Source organism: Lissotriton helveticus, chromosome 9 (genome assembly GCF_964261635.1).
Source record: "Lissotriton helveticus chromosome 9, aLisHel1.1, whole genome shotgun sequence".
Classification (NCBI taxonomy): domain Eukaryota; kingdom Metazoa; phylum Chordata; class Amphibia; order Caudata; family Salamandridae; genus Lissotriton; species Lissotriton helveticus.
The window spans coordinates 183,753,617-183,778,300 of NC_136070.1; the positions used below are offsets into that span (position 1 = coordinate 183,753,617).

A 24,684-nucleotide genomic window follows, 5' to 3' on the forward strand; every position below is an offset into this window, starting at 1 on the left:
TCCCGTCTCATATGATTTTTATTGTCATGCTCCATGTACTTTCCAACATGTGTTGCACAGTTATATAGAATGTATTTTATCTTTTTAGTGATTGTCTCTATTTTTATTAAAATGTAATGTTTAAATTGTTCTTTTATGGCGTAATGCCGAAATAAAGATTTTGAAACGATCTGGAGAACACGATTGGTCCCTAATTACAAAGAAAGAGCAAGGCCTTTTGCTAGGCATTGCTGCTGGCCCTGCACCCTGTAGACTAAAGCAGGCAAACAGCGTGGTCAGTAGAAGCCCTTTGGCTCCCATGAGTATGCTAGAAAAGCTCTTACAAGACCCATTAGATCGAAGGCACCCAAACTCTTCAGAGCTACTGCTCTAAGGGTTGAACCTCTTCTTCCTGCTAGAATACACAGTGGGGAAGATTCATGTCAGGACGTGGAGGTATGGGAAGTCAAAGGAGTGTATAAGCAAGTGGGGAGAGCAGCAGCAGATATCAGAGACTGCACGGTCACTTCTAGAATACGAAATGTGAGGGCACGAGTGAAGCACTCGTTCTTTCAAATGGGGAAGGTCCTGGAAACCTATAATTAAATAAACCCCTAGTTGATACATATAATTGGGGTGGGGCACACAGAATATAGTACATTTGGCTACCAAAGAGGGAGTCCCAATGTCTTTTTGAATAATTCCCAAACCAAGCTAATTGGTCGCTGGGGCCGAACTGGTGATAATGGCCAGGCTAGGTAACCTGGCTGTGCAAAATCTAACAACTGCACCGGTCTGCTGAAATAGCTTTGAGGTCTCTGTATGGGTGCAGACACCCCAAAGCTTCCTTCAAGAGCCATGGTTGCCCCTCTCACTCCGTGTTTGGTGGAAACAGATGCTCAAATGGAGATTTGTACAGTGCACATCTTGCACACCTCCAGGGTTGCTGTGCACCAAGTGCAGAACCACTCCACCTGCACCCAGCCAGGATACGCAATTCTACTAAAGGTACTTTGTTCTGCTGTGATCATGAAAGAGGGAACAAATGTAGGTCCTTTCTTTTGGAACAGTGAGGCGCGATTACGGAGCCAAAATAAAAATAAGAGCAGAAGCACAGACAATCAAAATAGAAGAGACCAAGCACTTTCCATTTAGGGATGCTTCCTCCACTTAGGGTGGAGGCAGGCATCCTAGGGTATAAAGACTCTTATTGGGAAGACACCCTATTATTGTGCCCTCTTTGCATGGTGCTGATGAAAGTGCCCCAAAACACTATGGTGGTGGTGAAAAATGTAGAGCCTCGAATCAATCAAAAAGAACACGTAAAATCGTTATTTTAATATGAACGTTGTCACACCACAATTAATGTTTAAGTGTAGAGTTGCCACATCTTTATCACCCCCTTTCTGCCCCAAAATGTTCTAATCTTTTGAGCACATATGCGGATGTGGGGAAAAATCGGTAGGGCCTAAGAAGCATCAAGGTCCCACTACTGACGGACAGGTAAAGAGACAGTTTACTGCTACCAGGTACAATGTGCTCTCCCCACACAAGCCCTCCCAGGAGTGGAGCACACCAATAATGACACTCCTGTACTAACTGAATTACTTGTAGTGTATCCGCTGGTGTTCTTGTGAGACATTGCCCCAATACAGAATTGCAGCCTACATTTGAGAGGAGCATTTAGAACCAGACATGCCCTACTCTTTATAGGTTTCCACAGCTGGGAAGCAAGCACAATTGCTACAACTACCCTAAAAAAAAACTGGATACTCTATCTTTCACTGCCCGACATTAGTCATCCATCCCACAACACAGCTACAGCTTTTATTTGGTTTTGCACGATTGAGTAAAGGGGACCCTTGGTGAATCGCTCATAATACGGTTGATGACATTTCAATGGACTGGCAGGAGGGATGCCATATCCAACGCCTGGCAGGACATAGTTGAGACAACCCCACCAGGCTCCTAAATCTCAATGGGTGAAAGCGGTTTTAGCAATGAGGAAAAATTAGGGGGTGGGGCAAGCTGAAAAGAAACAAAACAAAAAAGCAACAAAAAGAAAAGAGAGAAAGTAACCTCAGTTTTGAACCTGCAATTTCTGTGCAATTTAATTGTTGTGCAAACAAATACAAAGCACAAGGAGGTACCAACTTGGGAATTGAGCAACATTAAGGAACGCCGACCTCAGGCAGGATGAAAAGAATATCTGTAGAGTATTGGTTGTCAACATCTTCAGCTTAGGTAGTAAGTAAACATGGTGCTGGCTGCCAAGAGTTAATGTCTTCATCCTCAAACATGAGCCACAATAGCCTGCAGACAGCCCTTACGAGACAAGTCTCCAGAGGCAGTGGTCCATGCATTCCACACAACATACTTCTTTCAGTATGAAAGTTAAAGCCCCACACCCGCTTATTAAATAAACAACTGCTGCCAGCTTTTGTGATAACTGCCAGCATAAGGTGTCTCACAATCACTATTTTGTGCCAACTACATGTAGGAGAGTCACATGAAACCCATTGTTTACTAGTGACTCCAAGGAAACCTGCCTAGGCACCAAGCTTTGTTGTTGTCGCTGCACTTCGGTTTTCTTAATGCGTGAACAAGGTTTACCGGCATGGAACAGCGATGGCGTGTGGCTCGAACATAGTTGCGTATTTAAAAAACAGTCAAAGACGAAGTTGTAAAGTAAGAAGAAAGCAGGAGATACGATGGACACGAAAAATTCCATTTATTTGCAGTACACATGTGCCAGGCCGTCTCATTGATGTAGGACACCTTCACGCTGGCCTGGCTTCTAGAACCGATGCACTTTGCATGCTGGGATTCTTGAGATCCCGCTAACGAGGTCATACACAATGCTTTAATATCAAGAATTCAATGCGCTATTGGTAAAAAGCAAGAACTGGCTGGATGTGCCACAAATGGGACATGTGAAGTGCAGGCTGGACGGAATCCTCATACTATTTGTTGTGAGGGGACGGATGGGCAACGGTCCACCTACCCTCAAAGGGGCCATCCTGGGTAGAGAAAAAAAACGGTTCTCTTTAACCAGCCCAGCATCGCCAGCAATCACCAACAGACATTCATTCGAGACGTGTCTTGTCTTAGGATGACTGCTTGGGTTTGGAGATGCACCGTGATCTCATTCATTGGCTAGTCCCTTCCAGGAGGAAATGTGGTCTGCAAATTGAAAGCTGAAAAGCAGGGCGATCTTGTACCCCAGCACCCTCACTTTTGTGATTACTAATCAATATATTATTTCGGATATATCAACAATGTGGTTGAACATGGTGCTTTTTCCCTCCTCCGCCTGTGCCCACTTTAGTCTTGAGAAGGATACACGATGGAGCACACTTGGTCTCCAATACTGATTAAATTGGAAGATGTCCAAGATTTACTCCTTCAATGCTGCATTAGCTACTCAGGGAGTCTCCTCAGTCAAAGGTAACAGATTGGTGGTCATTGTTTGGGTGGGTGTGGATGGTCCAAGGGAGCTGGTTTGCTATGCTCTAAATTGGATCTAAAACGCTGCCAGGAATAATCTGAACATACACACCACAACAGTAATACAATGCACACGATCCCACTTTCACTATAATAAACTATGCACTTTTTTCCAAATATCAATTATATAGCTCTTATGTGCAAATCACATAATACAGAACATTTAATAATGCATTGCTCACTCTAACCTGGTGCCTGTTACATTGATTTAGGATGGAATAAAAGGACTAGTAGCCATGCTATGATCTCAGCTTGTGGCTGGATGGTCAAACACAGATCTAAGCTTCATCAAAGCATATATACAACAATTCAATTTCATATCTTCCAAATACGAGAATTTAAACCAAAACAGTGTCCGAGATGGAGCTGTATAAAATATTCCTATGTAGATGACAGGACACAATCCTCCAGTTTTCCAACAGCAACGATATGAACCATTAGTTGTAAAACAGATGTGTTTCCATTTCCAGCAAGGCTGTGACCTCACTACCTGAAGAGTCGCCTCTTATTACCTATGGCAATTGGCCTCTCCCCATTGAACTGTTAAGACTGTGCTCAGTTTGGCTACGATAGTCTTTACAAATGATATGTGGGAATCAAGGTAAAATATGTCCATTGTCACTAATCTAGGTAAAGGTAATGCAATAACTTATTTCACGGCAGTGAACTAAAGGAAGGGCCAACATTTAGGTCACTTATAGGTTTGTCAGTAACCTCAAATCAGGGCCCGCCCTATTTAACAGAACATAAATGAAACAAGTTCTCCTATGTGTGCTACGCAGTGTTGGCTCAGGTACAGTTTAGCAAATAAGAAAGAGGCATGGATCTTTAAAGGGCCGTTCATCTCACAAGAATACATATCCCTAAAATACATTAAAAGTATCCAAACCGGTTTTAAAAACTGACTGTGTAATGGCGTGTTTACAATCGGATGTTAACAGAGAAAGCAATAGGATTGTCACAGTGGTGGCTTTGTCTGCTGAGAATCTTGAAGCCACCAACAAGAATGTGCATGGAGAGAATGACCTATCAATGTAAACAAAATGTGACTGGAGCCACCAACCACTCTGCGGAGCATTGAAATAATAATAGAAATGCACCAATAATCACAGGGGTATCAAAAAGAATAAGAGAAACCACAGACAGGAATTACAAGCAAATATTCCACAAACTACTGCGAGTTCGTTTTTAGTTAAAACAAAATAATCCTTAGTTTAAATAGGTTTAGTTACCATAATTGAACTTTAGTTAAATAGGACTGCAGCCAGTCAGTCTGCATGGACATTCATTTCCCAGTTTCAGGAAATAATTGTGCTTTTATAATTACATTAACAAGCTTTCTATGTGCATGTTTCACTTCAGTCTTTCAATTTCAGAAAATACGTGAAATAGAATTAATGTCATGGTACTGTTTACTTGTCGAGCTAAAATGTAATACATTGATTTTACTCAAGAAGGAGGCCGTGTACAGAATATTTCTGTATTTTTTTTTATAACAAATACAAGGGTCTCTGCCAAAACCTGCTACAAGAACCGTTCCTCATTTGTACTGTCTATTGTTTTTATTTGTTCCACAAATGTCAAGTAACTTCCTATGTACGCTTTCATCATAATAATGCATGAAAGTAGGTGTTCCCTTTTGCTTCTTATGTGATGCATCACAATTTCTTGAAAAGCTATTAGATTATGTGTATGTAACTTTATTAGGACAGCTTAAGATCTCACTGTTTTGAGTGTCAGGCTTTCACTACCTGACACTTGTCCCTTTCTCAAAGTCAGACTCCACAGCAGTCTGTCTATCCTTAGGCTTTTCTTGCTTTTTGCACTGTGCAGGACCTACAATAGTCTGTCTTTTGACTTAATGTTTAAACCATTTGAGCAGATATTATGCTAGTTCTCTTGCTGAACTATGCCTTGGTTCTGGCTAATTACTTGCTTTGGGAATAGATCTCTTATTAATTACATGCATTTGCATTATTTGATTCAGTATTAGGGTTGATTTAAATTTGACTAACTACTATTTGCCTCCTGTAATAAATCTTCATGGTTTTGACTTGGACTTTGGTTCTGCTGAGGTATCCTTTATTTGCAGACAGTCTCTACCCAAAACTCCAAGCCAAAGAAACAGTTGTTGCTTTTAGCATGTTGATAGCATTTATTTACACTTGAAGGGACAAACACAATGTCCCAAAAATAGCGAAAAAGAAACAGAAGTTCGAAAGCCATGCAAATGATTTGGGAGCAAAATGCATTGGTTATCTGGACCTACACCCTGTGACTGCTTTCAGCAAAACTTCCGCTTGTCACTTATGGTGAATCTGCAGTTGTATCAGAGTGTGCATCCTTAAGGCCTCTCTCTGGGTCCTGGCGCAGTCAGTGAGGACTGTGCCATTTGCATGGCATGGTCAGAACTTATATTTTGCACTGGTGTCCCACTACAGCGAGTACTACTGTACTCCATCCTACTCTCCGTGTACACTTACTGCTCAAGAGCAGCTACAGTGAGAACTCCAGCCTTCCTCCAGGACCTGGCAGGCGCTCTGGCACTCTGGTACTCAGATGTTGTACGAGGTTAGTGTCAGCTCAAACTCAATGTCCAATCAGATCCATTATATTAATAGAAATAAGCATTTAAGTGTAGGAAAGGTAGGGCATCTAAAACGGGAAGGTAACAGAAAACTGCAGGCTTCTAGTGCCTTCATGAGCAGAGATGGGACCCTACTACACGCAATAAACCCAGACATCATGGCCTGCTGTCTCTACATTCTAAATCGCTACTACCATGAAAACCATCCACTCAGGGGCTCTCTGACCCTTGCCACCAGCCACGCTTTCACCAAAAGATTCCTACCGATCAGCGAAGCACTAACACCCATCCTCAATGCTTCCATTGACTAAGCCACATTCCTAGACACCTGGAAACATGTCACTGTCATGCCCCTGCTCAAGAAACCATCTACTGACCCAGCCACGTTTGCGAACTACATGCCCATCATCCTCCTACCATTCCTGGCAAAGGTCTTAGAACATCTAATCAACCAACCCCTCACAGACCACCTCAGAAACCACCAGCTCTTCGACCCTATGCAGTCAGGGTTCAGGCCCAACCACAGTACAGAAACCGCACTCATTGCCGCTACAGACGACATCTGCAGGATGTTCGACAGTGGAGAGAAGGCAGCACTTAGTCTCCTGGACTTCCCTGCAGCATTTGACACGGTCTAACACCCAACTCTAATCAGGCGCCTACACAAGATTGGTATCCAAGGACCCGCTTTCCACTGGATCTGCTTCTTCTTAACGGACAGAACATAAGCTTTCAGCCTACCTCCTTACTCCTCAGAAGCCAACCAGCTCATCTGTGGAGTGCCTCAAGGTTCATGGCTTTGCCCCACCCTCTTCAACCCATACATGATCCCTCTGGACACGCCCATCCGTGCACAAGACATCAACATCCTCTCCTACACAGACGACACGCAGCTCATACTCCCTCTCGGATAAGACCTTCAATAGAAAAAAAGTTCACCGCCTTTATCATCAAAGTAACCAACTGGATGAATGCCAACCGTCAAGTACACCAATCAATCAATCAATCATACCATTTGTAAAGCGCACTACTCACCCGTGAGGGTCTCAAGGCGCTGGGGCGGGGGATGCGGCTACTGCTCAAAAAGCCAGATCTTGAGGAGTTTTCTGAAGGTCAGCAGGTCTTGGGTCTGCCGTAGGTGGATGGGGAGGGTGTTCCAGGTCTTGGCAGCGAGGTGGGAGAACGATCTGCCGCCTGAGGTCGCTCTTCGGAAGCGGGGGACTGTGGCGAGGTGAGCAGAGCGGAGCTGGCGAGTGGGGGTGCAGAAGCTGAGTCGTCTGTTGAGGTACGTTGGTCCGGTGATGTGGAGTGCCTTGTGTGCGTGGGTGAGGAGCTTGAAGGTTATCCTCTTGTTGACCGGGAGCCAGTGCAGGTCTCTCAGGTGGGGTGTGATGTGGCTGCAGCGAGGGATGTCGAGGATCAGGCGTGCAGATGCGTTCTGGATACGTTGGAGCTGTCTCAGGAGTTTGGCCGAGGCTCCTGCGTAGAGGGCGTTTCCATAGTCCAACCTGCTGCTGACAAGGGCCTGGGTGACTGTTCTTCTCGTTTCAGTGGGGATCCACTTGTAGATTCTACGGAGCATGCGGAGGGTGTTGAAGCAGGAGGAGGAGACGGTGTTGACCTGTTTAGTCATGGAGAGGGTGGAGTCGAGGATGACCCCTAGGTTGCGTGCGTGGTCGGTGGGTGTTGGAGCGGTTCCCAGTGCGGTCGGCCACCAGGATTCGTCCCAGGCCGAAGGGTTGGATCAGAGGATGAGGACCTCCGTCTTGTCAGAGTTCAGCTTCAGTCGGCTGTTCCTCATCCATTCAGCAACGGCCTTCATTCCTTTGTGAAGGTTGGTTTTGGCGGTGTGGGGGTCCTTGGTGAGGGAGAGTATCAGCTGGGTGTCATCGGCATAGGAGAGGATGTTGAGGTCATGCCGACGGGCGACGTGGGCGAGCGGTGCCATGTAGATGTTAAACAGGGTTGGGCTGAGGGATGAGCCCTGGGGTACGCCGCAGATGATCTCGGTGGCTTCGGAGCGGAAGGGGGGGGAAGGCGGACGCTGTGTGTTCTGCCGGAGAGGAAGGAGGTGGTCCAGTCCAGGGCCTTCTCTTGGATGCCAGCGTTGTGGAGGCGTGTTCGTAGTGTGTGGTGACAGACCGTGTCGAAGGTGGCTGACAGGTCCAGGAGGATGAGGGCCGCCGTTTCTCCGTTGTCCAGCAGGGACTTGATGTCATCGGTTGCGGCGATGAGGGCAGTCTTGGTGCTGTGGTTGCTGCGGAACCCGGACTGGGAAGGGTCCAGGATGTTGTTCTTCTCGAGGTAGCGGGTCAGTTGTTCGTTGACGGTCTTCTCGATGACCTTTGCCGGGAACGGAAGCAGGAAGATGGGCCGGAAGTTCTGGAGGTCCTTGGGGTCCGCCTTGGGTTTCTTGAGTAAGGCGTTGATCTCGGCGAGCTTCAAGCTCTCCGGGAAGGTTGCTGTCTCCAACAAGACCGAAGTAGTTATCTTCAGCAGGAACACCGCATCATGGGCCTCGAAATGGTAGCAAGCTGAACTCAAACCCACACCCAGGAACCACTCGAAGAACCTCAGAATAATCTACAGCAAACTGGACATGAATGTACAAGTCCACACTATCACTGCATCCTGCCCACACCCTGAAGATGCAGAGGAAGGTCTTCAAATGGATCTCAAACAACACTAGAAAAACTGCCACTCAAATCCTGGTCACCAGAAGTTGGGCAAAGGTAACGCCATGTATGCTGGGATGACCAAGCAGGGCACGAGTCGGGGTACCACGCGGGTGGACGGCATCCCCCCACTTATTTTCGAGGGTTTTGCAGGGTGGACGCCGTCCACCCTGCTCAATCAAAAAGCCGTCCACCATTTACAATCAAAACCGCGTCCACCCTTACAAAATAGGTGCGCGCAGGTGGATGGCTGAAATCAGAAGTTTCTCGGACTGCTGCAGGACACCACGCCGGTCACCACGCCCCTTCACCTACCAGGTTCGCCGTTGCAACCAATGGATGGACGCCGTGCCCCCTGCGCAAAAGCGCTACAACACATACCTATTTTAACAGGTTTTTGCCTTTTGTGACGTCACTTCCGGTCGTGACGTCACTTCCTGTCTGTGAGCGTCCCCCCACTTCTTTATTTAGGACTTGTGCCCTGTGACCAAGCAACTCACTACAAAACGTCCAGATGTCGGCAGAGAGACTCATCCTCACCTCCCACACAGAACTCACATCACACCACAACTCGGGGAACTACACTGGCCCCAATACACAAATGCTCTCAAGTCAATCTCCTCACAAACACACACATTCAAGGCACTACACGATTCAGGCTCCAACCTACCTGGACAGTCACATCTCCTTCCACTAACCACCCAGACTCCTCCGCCCTCCAGGACTCCTGCTCGCACACATCGTATGCCTACACGGATCAGGACGACGGGCGTGGTGTTACGCCACTCTTACAGCATGGATTGACCTCCCACTCCACATCAGAGCCACCTCCTCTCGTCTTGAATTCGAAAAGCAGTTAAAGACACGGATTTTCAATTAACCAACCAAAACACAGGAATGGCTAAGCACACACATTTGCTCAGTGCAAACAATTGTTGTGTATATAGACTCGCTTTTAGATTTCTTGATTCTAATTTTGTCATTTTTAAATGCGGTGTTTTTCTTATATTATTGTAATGCTTTGAACTAACCACACAAATAAATAATTCATTCATTCATTCACATTTGCTCAGTGCCAGGACAACCTTGCAGGTGAAAAAGCGCTTTACAAATACCCATAAGATAAGCCACTCTTACTAAGATGCACGTATACTTTTGTAAACAAGGAAAGAATGATGTCAAGGTTACACCTAGCGCCCTGAAGGCAATCTATTTGCTGTAGCCCCTCCCCTCCACGCCTTGGCGCAGTAACCGCAGCCTGCAGGCCTCGCTCACCCTGCCCAGGAGGTTGTCTTGAAGGAGCGCGTGCTGCAGCGTGGGCGCCACCTCCTGCAGCTGCAGCATGTGGCAGAGGTCCGTCAGCTCCTCCTGCCCGAGCGACCCGGTGCCCGTGGAGTCGAAGCTGTCGAAGAGCTCCTTGAGCCGGGCCTCGTACTGGTCCTGCTCCGCCTCATCCATCCCATAGCACAGCAGAGCCACCTACGGAAGAACGGAGAGGACAAAAAGCAGTCACTTCACAGGATCGCTGAAAACGAACAGTCAACATAAAGGACACATACATTTTAGTATATTTTCTTTACTAGTTGGAAGTGACCGGAGATTAAGGTGTCATCCGCTGAAACAAAGGAGGAAGTTTCCACATATCCTCTGGGTGTTGCAACATAGCAAAGTCAAATAGGACAGATTTTTTTTAAAAACATTTTTTACAGTTCGGACTAGAAGCTGCAAACATAAAAAGTGTCCAGCATTCATTGGCTATCTTGGAAGGAATTGGACGGCAAAGAGATTAATACTGCTTGTTCATTGCACGACCCCAGCTCATAAATCGCACCAGCAAGACAGAGAAGTGCAACGCACTGTCACGAACGCCAGCAAAAAACTCCCCTGACACTCCCACAGCCATCTAATCGGACTCAAAAATATGATGCTCAGGTGTGCTACCTCTCACCCTTCCATGCATGCGCCCCTACACGCAGACGATGCTACAGGTGACAAGATAAGTGTATTACTTTGGTCATTAGGCACAACACCAAAACACGACCAACACAAACACACTGCAATTCAACAGCCTTCCAACCTAGCACACTCCATGGCGTAGACTGCCACCTGTCTGCTAATGCACTTCAGCGCCTTGTCAGCAGTATAAAGCGCTACATAAATGATATTACCAAATAACACTAGAGGTGGGAGAGCCGCTAAAGGCTCGAGACCCTCCTGGAACCTCCAGTCAAAAGGAGGCCAGGCCTTCATGTGGTTTCTGCTGCCTCCTTATTACCGTAGTCACCATGTTCTAGAAATAACTTTTATTTCAACTTGATTTGTAATGTTATACTTCTATTCACCAGTGTTCACCAACTGCAGGTCTTCAAAGAATTGAAGACAAATCATTAACCTCCGATGTAAAATGGGAGCGATAAATACCCATTTGTGGTCGAGTTGCATAACCAGATAACCTGCAAGAAATCCTGGCTTTCCCTGCTTAACCAAACTGTATGATTCTAGGCAGTTTACTTATTTCACAGTACCGCCCTTTCATTTATCACCACCCCTGAAAGAACCCTGAAATACATCAATTCAGGACAGAGGCGCAACTTGAGTCAAATCTGGGGGTGGGGGGGTGGATCTAAGAAAAAATTTCGGGGGGGTTGCTGAATCTTTAGACAATCGGCAGAGTAGAGCTGCAGGGGCTATCAGAAGGGGTGAAACAACAACAAAGCCCTATTAACATGTACCAAGTCTTTTAAAGACCTGTGAAGTGCTCGGGTGCGGATGTGAGCGGGCCCGGAAGTGTCTCATCCCGGGCTGTCACACACGAGGGGGGGGGATTGAAGCCCTTTGAGGCCCATGGGTGTTGCGCGCCTGATTCAGGATGTGTGCTGTATAACAACAGAACTTGCAAATGTTTTAATGGACTTAGTAATGTTTAATCCAAAATAACAACACAGGCCACCCGTGGGATACACAACAGCAGACGTGCCTCTTGGTTCACCAACTGAATCACGGTTAGGTTCTAAAGGTGAATAAAAAAATATCCATGCCCTCTCCCTGCACTATCTCTTCAAAAAATGCCACCGAATGCAGTTATACAGTCTAATTCCCTAAAGTGAAATGCTCCTGCTAGTTGAATAAACACACTTTTTAGAATTCCGATTTGCGTGGCTCGGCTCTTCGTCCCCACTCTGGGCCCTTGGCTGGGCTCTGTGTGCAAATCTGCTGGCTCACCGACCTCTACACAAAACACATACAGTTTGTGTTGAGTGGTCGCACTCTTTTTGCCCTGGGCAATCTTACCGCGGTAGACAGGCAATAGTCTCGGCTTTATGACCCTTAAAGTGAATTCAAAGGATGAATTCTAAACAGGACAAAACTTCAGTGAGACTGAGAGAAGGCATCGCGGCTGGACGAGAACACAACTCAGGAGTGAAGCCCACAACCGTGATAAGGAGGAGGTGTATTATGTTATGTTATGTTATAGGGAGGTTTTGTATAGCGCTCAGCTACTCCAAAGGAGTGTCCCGGCGCTTTCAGACCAACAGGTCAGCAGCTAACACATAACACAACAGGAAATAAGACCGGCAAAAAGAAAACAGAAAACTAAAGACAGAACAACCAGGTTTTAAGTCCCTTTCTAAAAGCAAGCAAATTGGCAGTGCTGCGGAGTGATAAGGGAAGAGTCACTGGAGGTGACTCGACATCACCAATAATCCGTGCCACCAGGACACATAAAACATGTAATAGATACGGAAAAAACACATGAATTTGTATCTAGCTAGTGCCATATTTTCAAATGACACAGAGAAGAACAAATAAAACACAACAGGCAGGCGTGTGCAGTTCGTGTCGTCACCTGGGCTGTGCATCCTGTTTCCTTGGTTACCAAGGGCTCTCCCCAAGAGCGGCAGTCTAGAAATAGAGCCGACAGGCCCAAACAACCCTAGACGTATCTAAACGCACCCTGCCTGGAGGCCTAGGTCAGGCTTCAAGGTTGTTACCGCACAGGATTCTGGGAAGAGGCCTCAGATCGGTCTAAGTCATGGATTTGTAGCCGGGGGCCGCAGCCTCCGAAAGAACATGACTTTATAAGTCTGCGGGATTTGCGGAGCGAGCTCTAGGGTCGACTAGTACAACGTTGACATTTCCGCAGTACTTTCAGAGATGGTTTTCCAGACGCCTGAGGTTCCCTGGTGCGGCTGACAACACATTTGGAAACACGGTGACAATAAAGCGCCCAACACTTGCAACAACAGCACTTCAATGGGGCACACGCTGTGATCTGCACAACTGAGGCAACAGCGCAGAGGCCTCAAAACTGGACTGGGGGCCATTAAACCCGGGGCGCACTTCAAAGAGGGTCCATTTGGACGCTAGGCACCCCAGGGAAGCCCTCCGCTGCGCCCGCAAACTACCAGGGCGGGCGGTGCTTCCGAACACTGCAGCCACGCAAGCTGGACAGCTGCACCGCCCAACTGCAGAAAGATCACAGTCACAAAATAAATGCGCACCTTGCAAATGCTGCAAAATAACACTCTTGCAAATTCAGGCTCAACACCCGCGTGGGTAACCCTTTGGTAGTTTCACTTTTTTAATGTTTTACTTGTTTCTGCTGCAACTCATATCACCTACGTCACAAAAAATCGTAATTCTGTGCCTTCTGTAATGATTTTATTTAGATCTTATGTAACAATCCATGTTCATTGTAAACTACTAGATTGTAATTCTAGACCTAAATATCTATGTCTATTGTAAAGAAGTTTGGCATCTTTGGGTAATGCCTGCGCTATATAAAAAAGCATAAATAAATAAAATAAATGCTTTAAACAAGCAATGGAAAAGACAATTAGGCTTAGGTTGTCTGCCATTTGGCTTTGCCAGTGCTTTTTTCGAGCGAAGCCTACCAGACAATGCAGCGGTCTGATTTGTTACAGACTTGTTGGGGACATTCTGAAAGCTGATCTAAGAATACATTCCGCCCATTGCTTACCATTTGCTTTGTTACTCCAATTTGCTTGCTTTCTTTTTGCTGGTTTCATTTGTTTTCAGCGGTTCATCACAACTATGTCCACACACCCCCACCCGCGGAGCATACCCTGTTTACTGTATTCTTCCTCAAGTACTCGCTTTCTGTAAATAGACCTTTACATTTCACTCTGATCTGGTCACATTTGTAGTGCATTTAAAGACGGAGGTCAAATGTCATGCTCAGTCTTTGCAGGAGCTTAATGTTTACTTTTCTTTCTCTGACTTCAAAGTGAGCGGCTATCTGATATTCTGGGACTGTGAAGGGAAAGGCTTTTTTCTAGCACACAACATTTAAATGTCTGCAAATTAACTGTACAAATATTTCAGAATTGTTAAAGCACAAAGCATATTTCTGTTGTAATTCTGATGTGTGTTGTAAAAAAATACTTTAATATGGTCAAAACAAAATCAATAGACTAGGACCCACTAGGTGATGCCATTTTCACACATTAACCTTTGTGCGCTGTATAGTTTTATCAGTAAAACTGAATGTCTGTGCACATGTAAAGGTCATTTTGAATTGAAAATGTGCTGCCTGTAATGACAGTACACTACCACACCATGCATGCTCCACTCTCCACCATTGTGCTGCACGCCCCTCCACTCTACGCCTCCACTCTACCACACTCCACTCAATCACACACTACATTACTACACTCCACTCTACGCTACGCTACGACCCTTCACTCCACCACTCACTCCTCTAAGCCTCTAACTTTTAGCCAAGCTGAACAGCAGCCATGCTGGTGTACAATGTGGCTAAAACACATTGACAAAGCCCATAGCTCTTGAAAACGTGTGGCCTATTGGCCTTGCCAATGCTCGTTTGTCATGAATATGGTGCATCTTCATTGTTGGAGGAGCTGCAGGCCCTCAAGAATATTAGGGGGGAAAAACGGTCTAAAAACAAAACTATTTATGGTAAGAAAAAGCACACATTGCCACAGTAGTACCTGGAATTGAAAGGGACTACTGCATGTGCAGATGTGCTTTGTGTGAGGGCAGAATGCCCCTCCCCCAAAGTAAAGTTAGCCATTGGCTGAAGTGTGCAGACCCACAACCCTATCATGTATGCTGTACTGAGTTGGAGAAAATGAATGACACAAAAACAAACCAATGAATGAAGAGGACTGGATGAAAGTCCCTCGAATTGAGTATATTATGGGCATAATTTTAGTATAATCAAAAGGACTTGGCTAACACCAAATCTAACAAGCATTGGCAATGCATTGGTTTCGCCTATGTAATGAATAAAGAGCTGTTTTCATCAATCATCGTCCGGGAGAAGGAAGGAGCTCTCTGACAGATAACACAGTAGTGAAGAGGATGTGGTGCAGCGGCAAGAGCTGCTGACTCAAGAGCTGGGAATCCCGGTTCGAGTTTCGGCAGCGCCGTGCAACATCCTGTGATTCAGTGCAAATCACTTCATTTCTCCGGGTGATAAATAGTTGTATAAATATGCAAGAATAAAAGGCGAAACTTTATGGAAAAATAGTTCCACCAAAGCAGTTGTTAACAGTATTTCGGCGACTGGAAACTGACAAGGGAAGTAGGTGAGGAACAAGTATTGGTAAATGCAGCAAAGTATGCTACAACCAATAGAAATGGAGAAAGGTAAGTGGCATGCACAGAAACCAATGAGAAGTTAGGAAAGAGAGGAGGCAGGATTAAGTCTCTTTTAAGTGTATATTAAAAACAATAGATTTGTCGCTGGTGAAACCTAAAAAGTACTATGGAAAAGCTTTTCCTTTTTTTAACTATAGGGGTATTATAAGTAGTAAAGTCCAATCTGGTTTGAAAAGAATCAGAGTATGTTACTTTTTGTTCAAATAACTAAAAAATGATGGAGATGTAAACCAAATCTGAGACAGGGTCACATTATAGACCTTAACTCAGTCATTATAAAGTTTGCCGTTCTTGGAAGCACTGCGCGGTCTATCTGCAGGGCCACTTAAAGCCACCCTTCCCAATCACAGAACAAAATATTCATTTTTCTAATGTGGCTCAGAAACAGTACTTCTAAGACCAAACTGGCATTTTCATCTCCTGGTTGTTCTGCAGTAGGCAGGTAAACTGCACATCTGGACTGTAACCGCTGAAGCGAAATTTAAGAGCTTATGTCGTCTGGATAGGCAGAGACCTTGCCTAAAACCACAAGTCACGAGCACCATTATAACCAACATGTAACTGAGTTACAGTGACCATGTATCTTAACACTCAATAAAGATGTACTCTGTTTTTTAATCTGAATAAGAGTAAAAAAAATATAAAAATACTAAGGCATGCCAGAAAACTGAAATTCTCAAACTCGCCCACATCTCCTACAATGTGTCTGCGGACAACACTCAACTCTATATGAAAGTCACCTCTCCTGATGACATCAATATCCTCAATAACACTTCAACAAAAACGCAACATCGGCTGACTTGTAACCACCTCAAACTGAACGCCCAAAAAACAGAATTCATATTGATCACACCAACCACAATCGCCCCTAATATCAAAGACTGGCTCCCACATCTTACTGCCTTGAATTGTACCCTAAACATCATGGACTATGCTAAATCACTAGGTATACCCTTGGATAAAGCCCTTTCCACGCAAAGACATCAGCGCCGCCACAAGAGGAGCTAACCATCAATTGCATATCCAAAGGAAACTAAAACCTTTCCTCCCCTTGGCAGACCTCAAAACCTCAGTTCAAGCTCTTGTGTTATCGAAATTAGATTACAGTAGTGCTACCCTTGAAGGCCCCACAAAAATCTCATTTACACAGCTGAAGCCTAAGTGAATGCAGCAGCTATGCTCATTACTGAATATAAAAAGTGATTATTTCACTCCAATCACTGAAATGGTTACCCGAAGGAGGTAAGGATCCACTTAAAAATTATATGTATGACCCATAAAGCGCTGCACCACAATACCTCCTCCTATCAGACTCAGAAACTGACCCCATCTGCTGGAAACAGACCTCCCGGAATTTCAGGAGTAGGTCACACCCAATTCAGAGTAAGTTGCACTTGTTCACTAAACGTATTTTGTGGAACAGGCTCCTAATCAATTCCTCAGTTCCACAAATTGGCACAAGCATCATGTTAGCCTTTGCACATGACATAACATTCTATTTATTCTCTGCCTAACTGGAAGCCAGTGCATATGTTTAATGTTTTAAAAAAGGCTGCTCACCATACAAAGAGAAGTGTGGGCCACATCACAAAGTGGAATACAAACATTTGGAGGTCATTAGCCTTAAGATGGAATCAATTTACAAAATTAAACAGAAAAAAAAGAATGTCAAAGTCATTGGTTTGGAAAAACGAGGCTTCTTAAACACGGAGGTAGTGAGCGGAAAGAAGAGCTCTGGCGATGCAAATAATCACTGGTACAGTCAAGTATCCACTGAGGTAATGCACAATAAACAAAGGAATGTTTGGAAGCCATTAATTTTGTGCGTCAGCTTGCATCGTTAGGCAGTTAGAAAAAGAAAAAAAAAATCTGAGGCATGACTGCAACCCTGCTTCAATACTGAAGAGTCATTAGGGATTTTTTGTTCGCCAAAATAAATTCTTTCAGCTTTTTTATTTTATTTACATTCTTGTCCAATGAAGCAAATGATTTTAATGCATGCTGCTGCGAAAATAGTTTTACACCAACTTTAAACAGAGTAAAACTGAGCCTTCTGAAGATAGATTCGATCCTCCATGCTTCAGGCAAAGGGCTCATCGATCAAAAAAACACAAGCAAATACCTACATTGCTATTAGGTGGCAAGATCAGCGTTAAAATCAATTGCAAGTGATCAATGCCAAACCACAACGAGCAAAGCGTTTGAAGTGTAAATCGTGATCAAAGCAACAGCATCAGTTCTAATGGGAATTTTTGTTTTCATACTTCTGAGGGAACTTAGCTCCCATCATGCTGTTCCTACGCCAACCTGTAGTATGAAGACCTCTGTTGTCTTCCACTTCCTGCCCCCAGGGTCCGCCTGGAGCGGGCCCCTGTGCTAGGAGCATCCATCTGCTCAGGGTCCTAATGGCCACAGATAACACAACTAGAAAAAGTGAACAAGGAATGAGACATCGCGGTCCATCTCCAGCCTCAAACTTCATCGAACAAAACAGAAAACGGTTGTTTAGTACAGCAAATGCAACAAGCCTTCAATCCTTGCAAGATGAGCAATATTGGAGTGACAGGTGCTCACTGTATCTGAACCTTCTGGAAAAAATTTCAAGAAGAGAATGGAGCAACATACTATCCATTGGACATCATGGCTATGGTAGGCTGTTGAGCTAAAATGTGTTCTTTTTCAAGTTTACATTTTTGTAGCTCACAAGCCCATTTTCCGTGGGATTATCAGGCTGAAATCTGATTAGGTTTGTTATTTCAATGAAAGGAAGCTCAGGCATCTTGGCCATCATTGACCCACCCTAGCACCATAGATTAAGGTTGAGGATAGATATATCTGGCACCACCATCACACAAAGCTGCTCTATAAATGTCTATGCAAACGCTGATGACTTTGATTTCGACGTACTTTTGGTAAACGATATTCTGCTATATTCTACCCTTTTAATTTGAAGTACTATCACCTCCTCCTGTATTTTTTTTAAATATCTTTTTTATTGGCATTTAGATATATAGCAAGACTTATACTCAAAACGTTTACAGTTCCATGGTAAGAAAAGTACGTTGTATAATATACATATTTGGATGCAACTCGTTACAATAATCATACATGCAGGTAATTCACCCCTTCTATCCAATCCGTTTCTTTCTCCCAACCAATAACTTCTTGGGGGAATCCTTTTCCTAATGTTGCACAACCATCCATAAACCGCTCTCCAATTTACGTTCTCCAATAAGGAGTATATATTTCGGGAATGACAGTGCTCATTATTGTTGAATATAACGTCCAGCAAGTAGCACATTTCGTCTGTCATGTGTGTAGTCAGCCAAGATGTAAAACAAATGATGTACCTCACTAAAAATAAAGAAAATGAATCCTAAAAAATAAAAAAATAAATTAAAAAAAATCAACTCCGTGCTACAGCACAATTAACCTAAAACTTTAACTTGTAACGAACTACCAGGGGTCTGTTAGCTGCGAAACCTCCATACTCTATTGACTGACGCTATTTTGGGGATCAAAGGGACGACCCTTCAGGGCAGAGGGAAGTAAAGGAGAAGAGGGGAGGGAGGAACGTTAAAGAGGAAACAACGTTTGCCCCACTCGCTATATCCCCACGGTGTACCAGATCTTCACTCCCCTAACCTCCAGGGCTCTAATCAATGCTCCCAGCTTCTACCCTGCATCTCCTGCCTATGTACAAGGGTGTGTATGTCCTACGTGCAGGGCACAAGTCCTAAAAAAAAGTGGGGGGGGGGACGCTGACGTCACAAAAGGAAGCGACGTCAGGAAAGGTGGCTTGCACTCAGTTGCAGTTTATAGTTATCGAGCTCCCGGTAAAATAAGTGGGGGGACGCCCTCCACCCACGTGGTTCCCCGACTCGAGCCCTGCCTACGTGTCATCAGGAGCAGCCAAGTCCGAATCAGAGGACTGTGCAGGTGCATTCACCTCCTCCTGTATAAGCCCCCTTTACAGAAGGCTTCAAAATGAAAACATAACAATATTAGGCATACAACAATATCCACAATAGGGATGGGCTTCGCAAATACATGGTAGTTCTAACTATTTTTGCACTCACAAATCTATACTCAGATACGTTTAAGTTTTATTCTCCAAAAATTGCATCGCTTTTGTGGAGGGGTCTGGTTCGCTAGGGCATGAACATTTCTGAAAAGAGTCCTTGCCTTTAAGTGATGGAGCCACGCATCTGTAGGATGTAACACTAAACCCTAGGTCAGTAACTGAATTCACTTGGATGATAAAGATCTAGACAGTGCAGTATGATGATGATTTGACACTTATATAGCGCGTAGTGTCACCCTACGGGTATCCTGGCGCTTTCGGCTGAAATGGGTGACAGGAGTGGGACAGAAGGTCAGGCCAAGGTAGGTAGGAGGGGAGATTTAAACTTTCGGAAAGAGCCAGGTTTTTAATCTCTTTCGAAATTCTAACAAGGTGTCCCTTTGTCTGAGATTCAGCGGAAGTTCATTCCATAGGCGGGCACCCACCACATTGAATGCCCTCCCTCCTGACCTGGCGCGTTTAAATCTTGAAACCAGCAGTAAGCCAGCACTAGAGGAACGAAGTTGCCTCCAGCAGTATGTATACTGTATGTACTGAGCAACACATCTGCTAAACTGCTCTCTTGTCGAGCCAGTGGTGTTGGGTGCACCTCAGTACTATGCAGTTGAAAAAGCCTGTTCCAAAACTGACAGATATTAATCACAAAATTTCACTTCCATAGAAAAAGTTCATTAATAAGTGTGAAACAGATCCGCTGTAATCGAAAATTTTCGATAAGTATGTACCTTACACCAACATGTCCAATACATGTTCTTTTTTTGTTTTTCAAGAAGGATGTGTTCGACATCAACAAGTCTGGATTCGGTCTGTGTCAAAGGACACTCATAGGTAGTCAAAGTGAAGAATAATGCTTAGGAATTGCTTGTCGAGGAGATCCGCCTTCACTGATCCCACCTAAAGTTTGACTGAGTATCCTTTTAGGCTGTGGTGTTGAACGTAACTAAGGGCCTCATTACTAGGTCGGCATGACCGCCACCGAAAGGTCGTTGCTGGCGGTCTCACCGATAGGCAGTCCTTCGGGCCGACTGCCACATTGTGATGCAGGTGGTCAGACCGAAACCATCAGGGGGGACCGCCGCCTCCAAGAGATCTACAATGCCACAGGGGTGGTAGTCGGAATCGCAGTCCTTGAATGGCGGCGGTGCATGCCTCGAGACCGCCATTGGGATTAATATGTCTTTTCCCCCAGCCTTTCATGGTGGTCCGAGCGCCATGAAAAGGGACTTTGGGGGCCCCAAACCAGGCCCCCTATCCCCGTGGAACAATGCAAAGTGGCAACCACTTTGACTAGATTGGACTTCCAGTTTGTTAAAAACGTTAAATATATATACTATTTTAGAAACATCTGCCTGGCATGCGGACACTATCAAGCCCTTGTTCTCAGAGCACTTTTAGTAGAGTTGGGGGAAATGCAACACTCGGAAAGAAAGATGGTAGATGGACGGCAAAAGATTGAATTAACCTGGTGAGATTTTCTATGATGTAGTCCTGCTTGACTTCAATTTAAGAAATGATACTAAGGTTCTTGATTAAATTGTATTTTCAAGGAAACTGGTCTGGAATATGCTGTTCCTAATATGGCTTTATCTGCTAAACATAGCTGTCAGAAAATAAAATCCTGGCTTTGGCCGCCACCTCGTAGCATTAGAAGAGGAACACGTCCAGCTGTCCTGAAATCACCCCTCGCCCCATTCTGCCCAGGAGACTCAGTAACTTTACAGCTCTCTGATCTATAAATCACAAGCATGAACACTAGCATGGGTGACGCAGCTTATCATCCTTCTAAATTTGACAACTTTAGGTTGGAAACAGTAACACCAGCTGGGCACAGCACTAGTATACTCTAACCTGAATACACCAGCTGAGCAGCAGGGAAGTCACCCAAGCGAACTATAACATAACCCTTCAGTAGTATGCACTACATCCAAAGGTGGCTACACTCTTTGGAACCCCCAATTGGTCCCTTGTCTTTTCTAGGCTAAAAAAAGCAGCCATGCCCTATATGAAAGTAAAGACCAATGAGCACCCCTTCTGTACAACACGCTGGGTCTGGCGCTGGGCTGAGCCATAAGAGTGCCCACAGTCTGCTCCCGTGCTGCACTTCAGAGACGCACAAGATGTGCCCGTGTTTCCTGCCCGATGGTGGCTTCATCAGACGGTGACTATCTCCAGTTAGCTGCTCCCCAAGTGAGAAGAGGGGGAGGCAAGTGGTGCAACTCAAGTGCTGGGAGTTAGCCCCGCTGTGCAAGGACTTTAGGAGAGCCACAGCAATAAACAGAGCCGCAGAGGACATAACTTGGAACTGAGAAAGGCTGCTGGGGTGTGGGTATGACCTGGCGAAGGTATGGCATTCCCAACAACTGGCAGGCAGTGCTCATTTTCCACTTAGGCCACAGCAGGACTGTACCTGTACCATCGAAAATTCTGTTGTGTTGACCGCCCCTTTTGGACACATGCAGGTACTGGACTTGCGGCAGACCACCAATAGGCATACAACTTTGGGAAGCCTCATCACACCTCGTTAATATTGAGCTGTCAGTTCACAAACACTACTGCAGTGAAAAAGAAGAGTAAAGAGAATTTTTTTAACCTTGAATGCACAGCTCCTAAGAACAACAGCGGAAATCAATCTGGTTCTCAGGAAGATGAGTCAGCAATGATGCAAGGGGACAAAATGCTGCTGCAAGCAGTGACTGGGAGGAATAAAAGCAGTACAATCAAAGCTGCAGTTAAAGTTAAAAGGACGTGGGAGAATCTCTCTCACAGGATTGACTGCAAACATTGCAGGGTCACTCTATGGAAATGAACCAGTAACTAGAAGGAGCAACGCTGATGGAGACCAAGGTAGCAGGCACCCTGGTGATGCTTAGAGAGCATTGAAATCCATGACAATTTCTGTACAAAAGCCAAAATCAGAGTTTTGGGAAATCCAGCCGAGGTTAAGGATGAGGCTCTCCCTGCAGGGCTTTCAGCACTTATCTAGACTTGGAGATGTGCAGCAGGGGTTATCCTCAGACATGGGGTGAAGGCTTTCCAGATTACAAAGTACACTGAACCTGAAGCTGTGGCCACCACTGTAATGGTGTTTAATCACCTGAATTCAGAGAGCAGACTATGAGGACTGCCTTACAGAAAAAAGCTGGTAAAATGGGGAGAGGACAGGTGGATAATTTTCCTAGCTGCGATTCCCCATACGATGAACTGAAAGACAGCCCTAATGGAAAGGAATAGAAGCCTCAGTGCACCCGAAAGTAGATGGTCATGGTAAACTCAGCAAAAGCCTTACTGGACTATCTAGGCCAGTCTTTGTAATGACTTTGTCCTGCAATGGAGTAGTGCCAGGTTGGCTAGTGTGCTTTGCTTTAGGAAATAGAGTGGGGATATTGGTCTTGAATGTTACTGATTTTTAGGTACATTCTGTGGTGAAAAAGGCCAGGGGGGTGGGGTAGCCGAGCAAGGTTACAGTTCTGACAGTATTAATTTTTCTTTGTGCTTCACTCACTCCTTTTGGAGCCCAGGATCTGCGAGGGAGATCAAAAATATAAGCAAATGCATCTTGCATTACTCCGAAGTTAACAAAATACTTTCCTAGTCAATTTAGGATGGTTCGCTAAAATTGCTTCTCTGAAAGTGTAAAGGAGATTTTTTTTTTAGGTCGCAGCCAAGCAAGCAGACAATGAAGCTGTGTGATTGCACAGACATATTGGGGACATGACGAAAACTTACTTAGAAACCAATCCCTGCCTTTGCTTACCATTGGCTTTGTGTTTTGTCACTCCTATTTACTGGCTTTGTTTTAGCCTGTCCAGCATGTATTTGTCTGTCCTGGGAACATAGCCTGTTTACCATATCTCTGACTGGCTCCTTTGAGTTTTCCAAGAATGCTCGCTTTTCAGGAACGCCATTTTCTTTTTTGTAAAGCACCCAATGAGAGTGCATATGCTTTACGGCTGCCTTTCTGGAGTGCTTCTCTGCCCATGTCCAGTGCTTCATGCTGTTCTATCGTCTATGTGCTTCTCTCCCATCTCTCCACATTGTCCTCTGCCCCCACCAAGTGCTCCACATTACTCTCTCGTGCCCTTTTCTATCCCCACGCAGAGCTCCATATTGTCCCCTCTCCCCTGTACTCTTCTCTATGCCCGCCATAAAGATTTGCCCTCAGTTTGCTCCCTACCCCCAACCCACATCATCATTTGTTTGTGTTTTTTAAAGCACTTTTGAGAACAACAACAAAAAACACTTTTTGGCGTTACTTTTTTAAAATTACCAACCCATCTCTGATTGGTTAAAGAAAAAAAAACTGCCTCATTTTGTAGGCGTATGCAGGTGCAGGCTTACAAAATGATGTAGCAGCTCTGTTGTAATGCTTTTTAAAATTGTTTTATTCACCTTTTTAAAATTCTTTTATTTACCAGCCCATCTTGGATTGGTAAATAAAAAGAAAAAAAAAAAAAAAAAAAGAAGACACCCCTCATTTTGTAGAGGCGCCCCTTCAAAAGGACGCGGCAAACACATCAAAGCACTTTTTAAAAATGAATATTAGTGCAGCTGCCCAGTATCCACATTGCTGCAATGTGTGGCCAAATATCATTATCAAAGCCTGCACGTCTCACAGGTGTGATTTATTGGCTTTGCAAATGCTTATTTCTTATGCTGCGCACTCCCAATTTTACATTTAAGAAGCTGAAAGCCCTTTGAATAGTTCTACCTTTCACCTGAAATGGTCTTTTAGTGTGCATTCTTTAACCATTCTGCAGCACATGCCAACAGAAAACACAAATATGTAAACTACTGAAGAAATCTTTAATCCTTCTAAAAACCTTTATTTGAGGAAAATGCTCTACTAGCCACAGTTAAACGAGATGCTTCGCCAGTAGCACTGCACACAAGATTAACATGAGAATACTGCAGCAACCGTATCTCAATAAATGCTAAAATACAGCAGTCTATCAGTTAGGGCACCAACATGAAATAATAAAAACGTGAGGTGTCCCTTTTCTAATGTTTGCCCCAGCCACTATCACAAAGAACACATGAAATCTACACCGTTTGCAATAACAGAACATCCCTGTCTGCCTGGCTCATGGGACTGCTCGTCCGCAACTACCACTCAGCATTCCAGGTGGTGGCTAAATTATCAACCCTGCCTCTGTATACACACAAAGAATGTCATTTTTGTACCCTTATAGATTATGCTGGCCATTGAA

General features: G+C 44.8%; 1 protein-coding gene across 7 annotated transcripts in view; it reads right to left on the bottom strand.

The window, feature by feature from the left end:
• The window catches only part of NIN (ninein), a 298,787-nt gene that overhangs the window by 255,607 nt on the left and 18,496 nt on the right, over positions 1-24,684 (bottom strand). For all 7 annotated transcript variants that reach the window (XM_078659731.1, XM_078659730.1, XM_078659727.1 and 4 more), the window contains exon 2: positions 10,024-10,227. In XM_078659731.1, coding sequence (XP_078515857.1) covers positions 10,024-10,206 — 183 coding nt within the window. In that variant the 5' untranslated portion in view covers positions 10,207-10,227. The remainder of the gene's footprint in view (positions 1-10,023; positions 10,228-24,684) is intronic.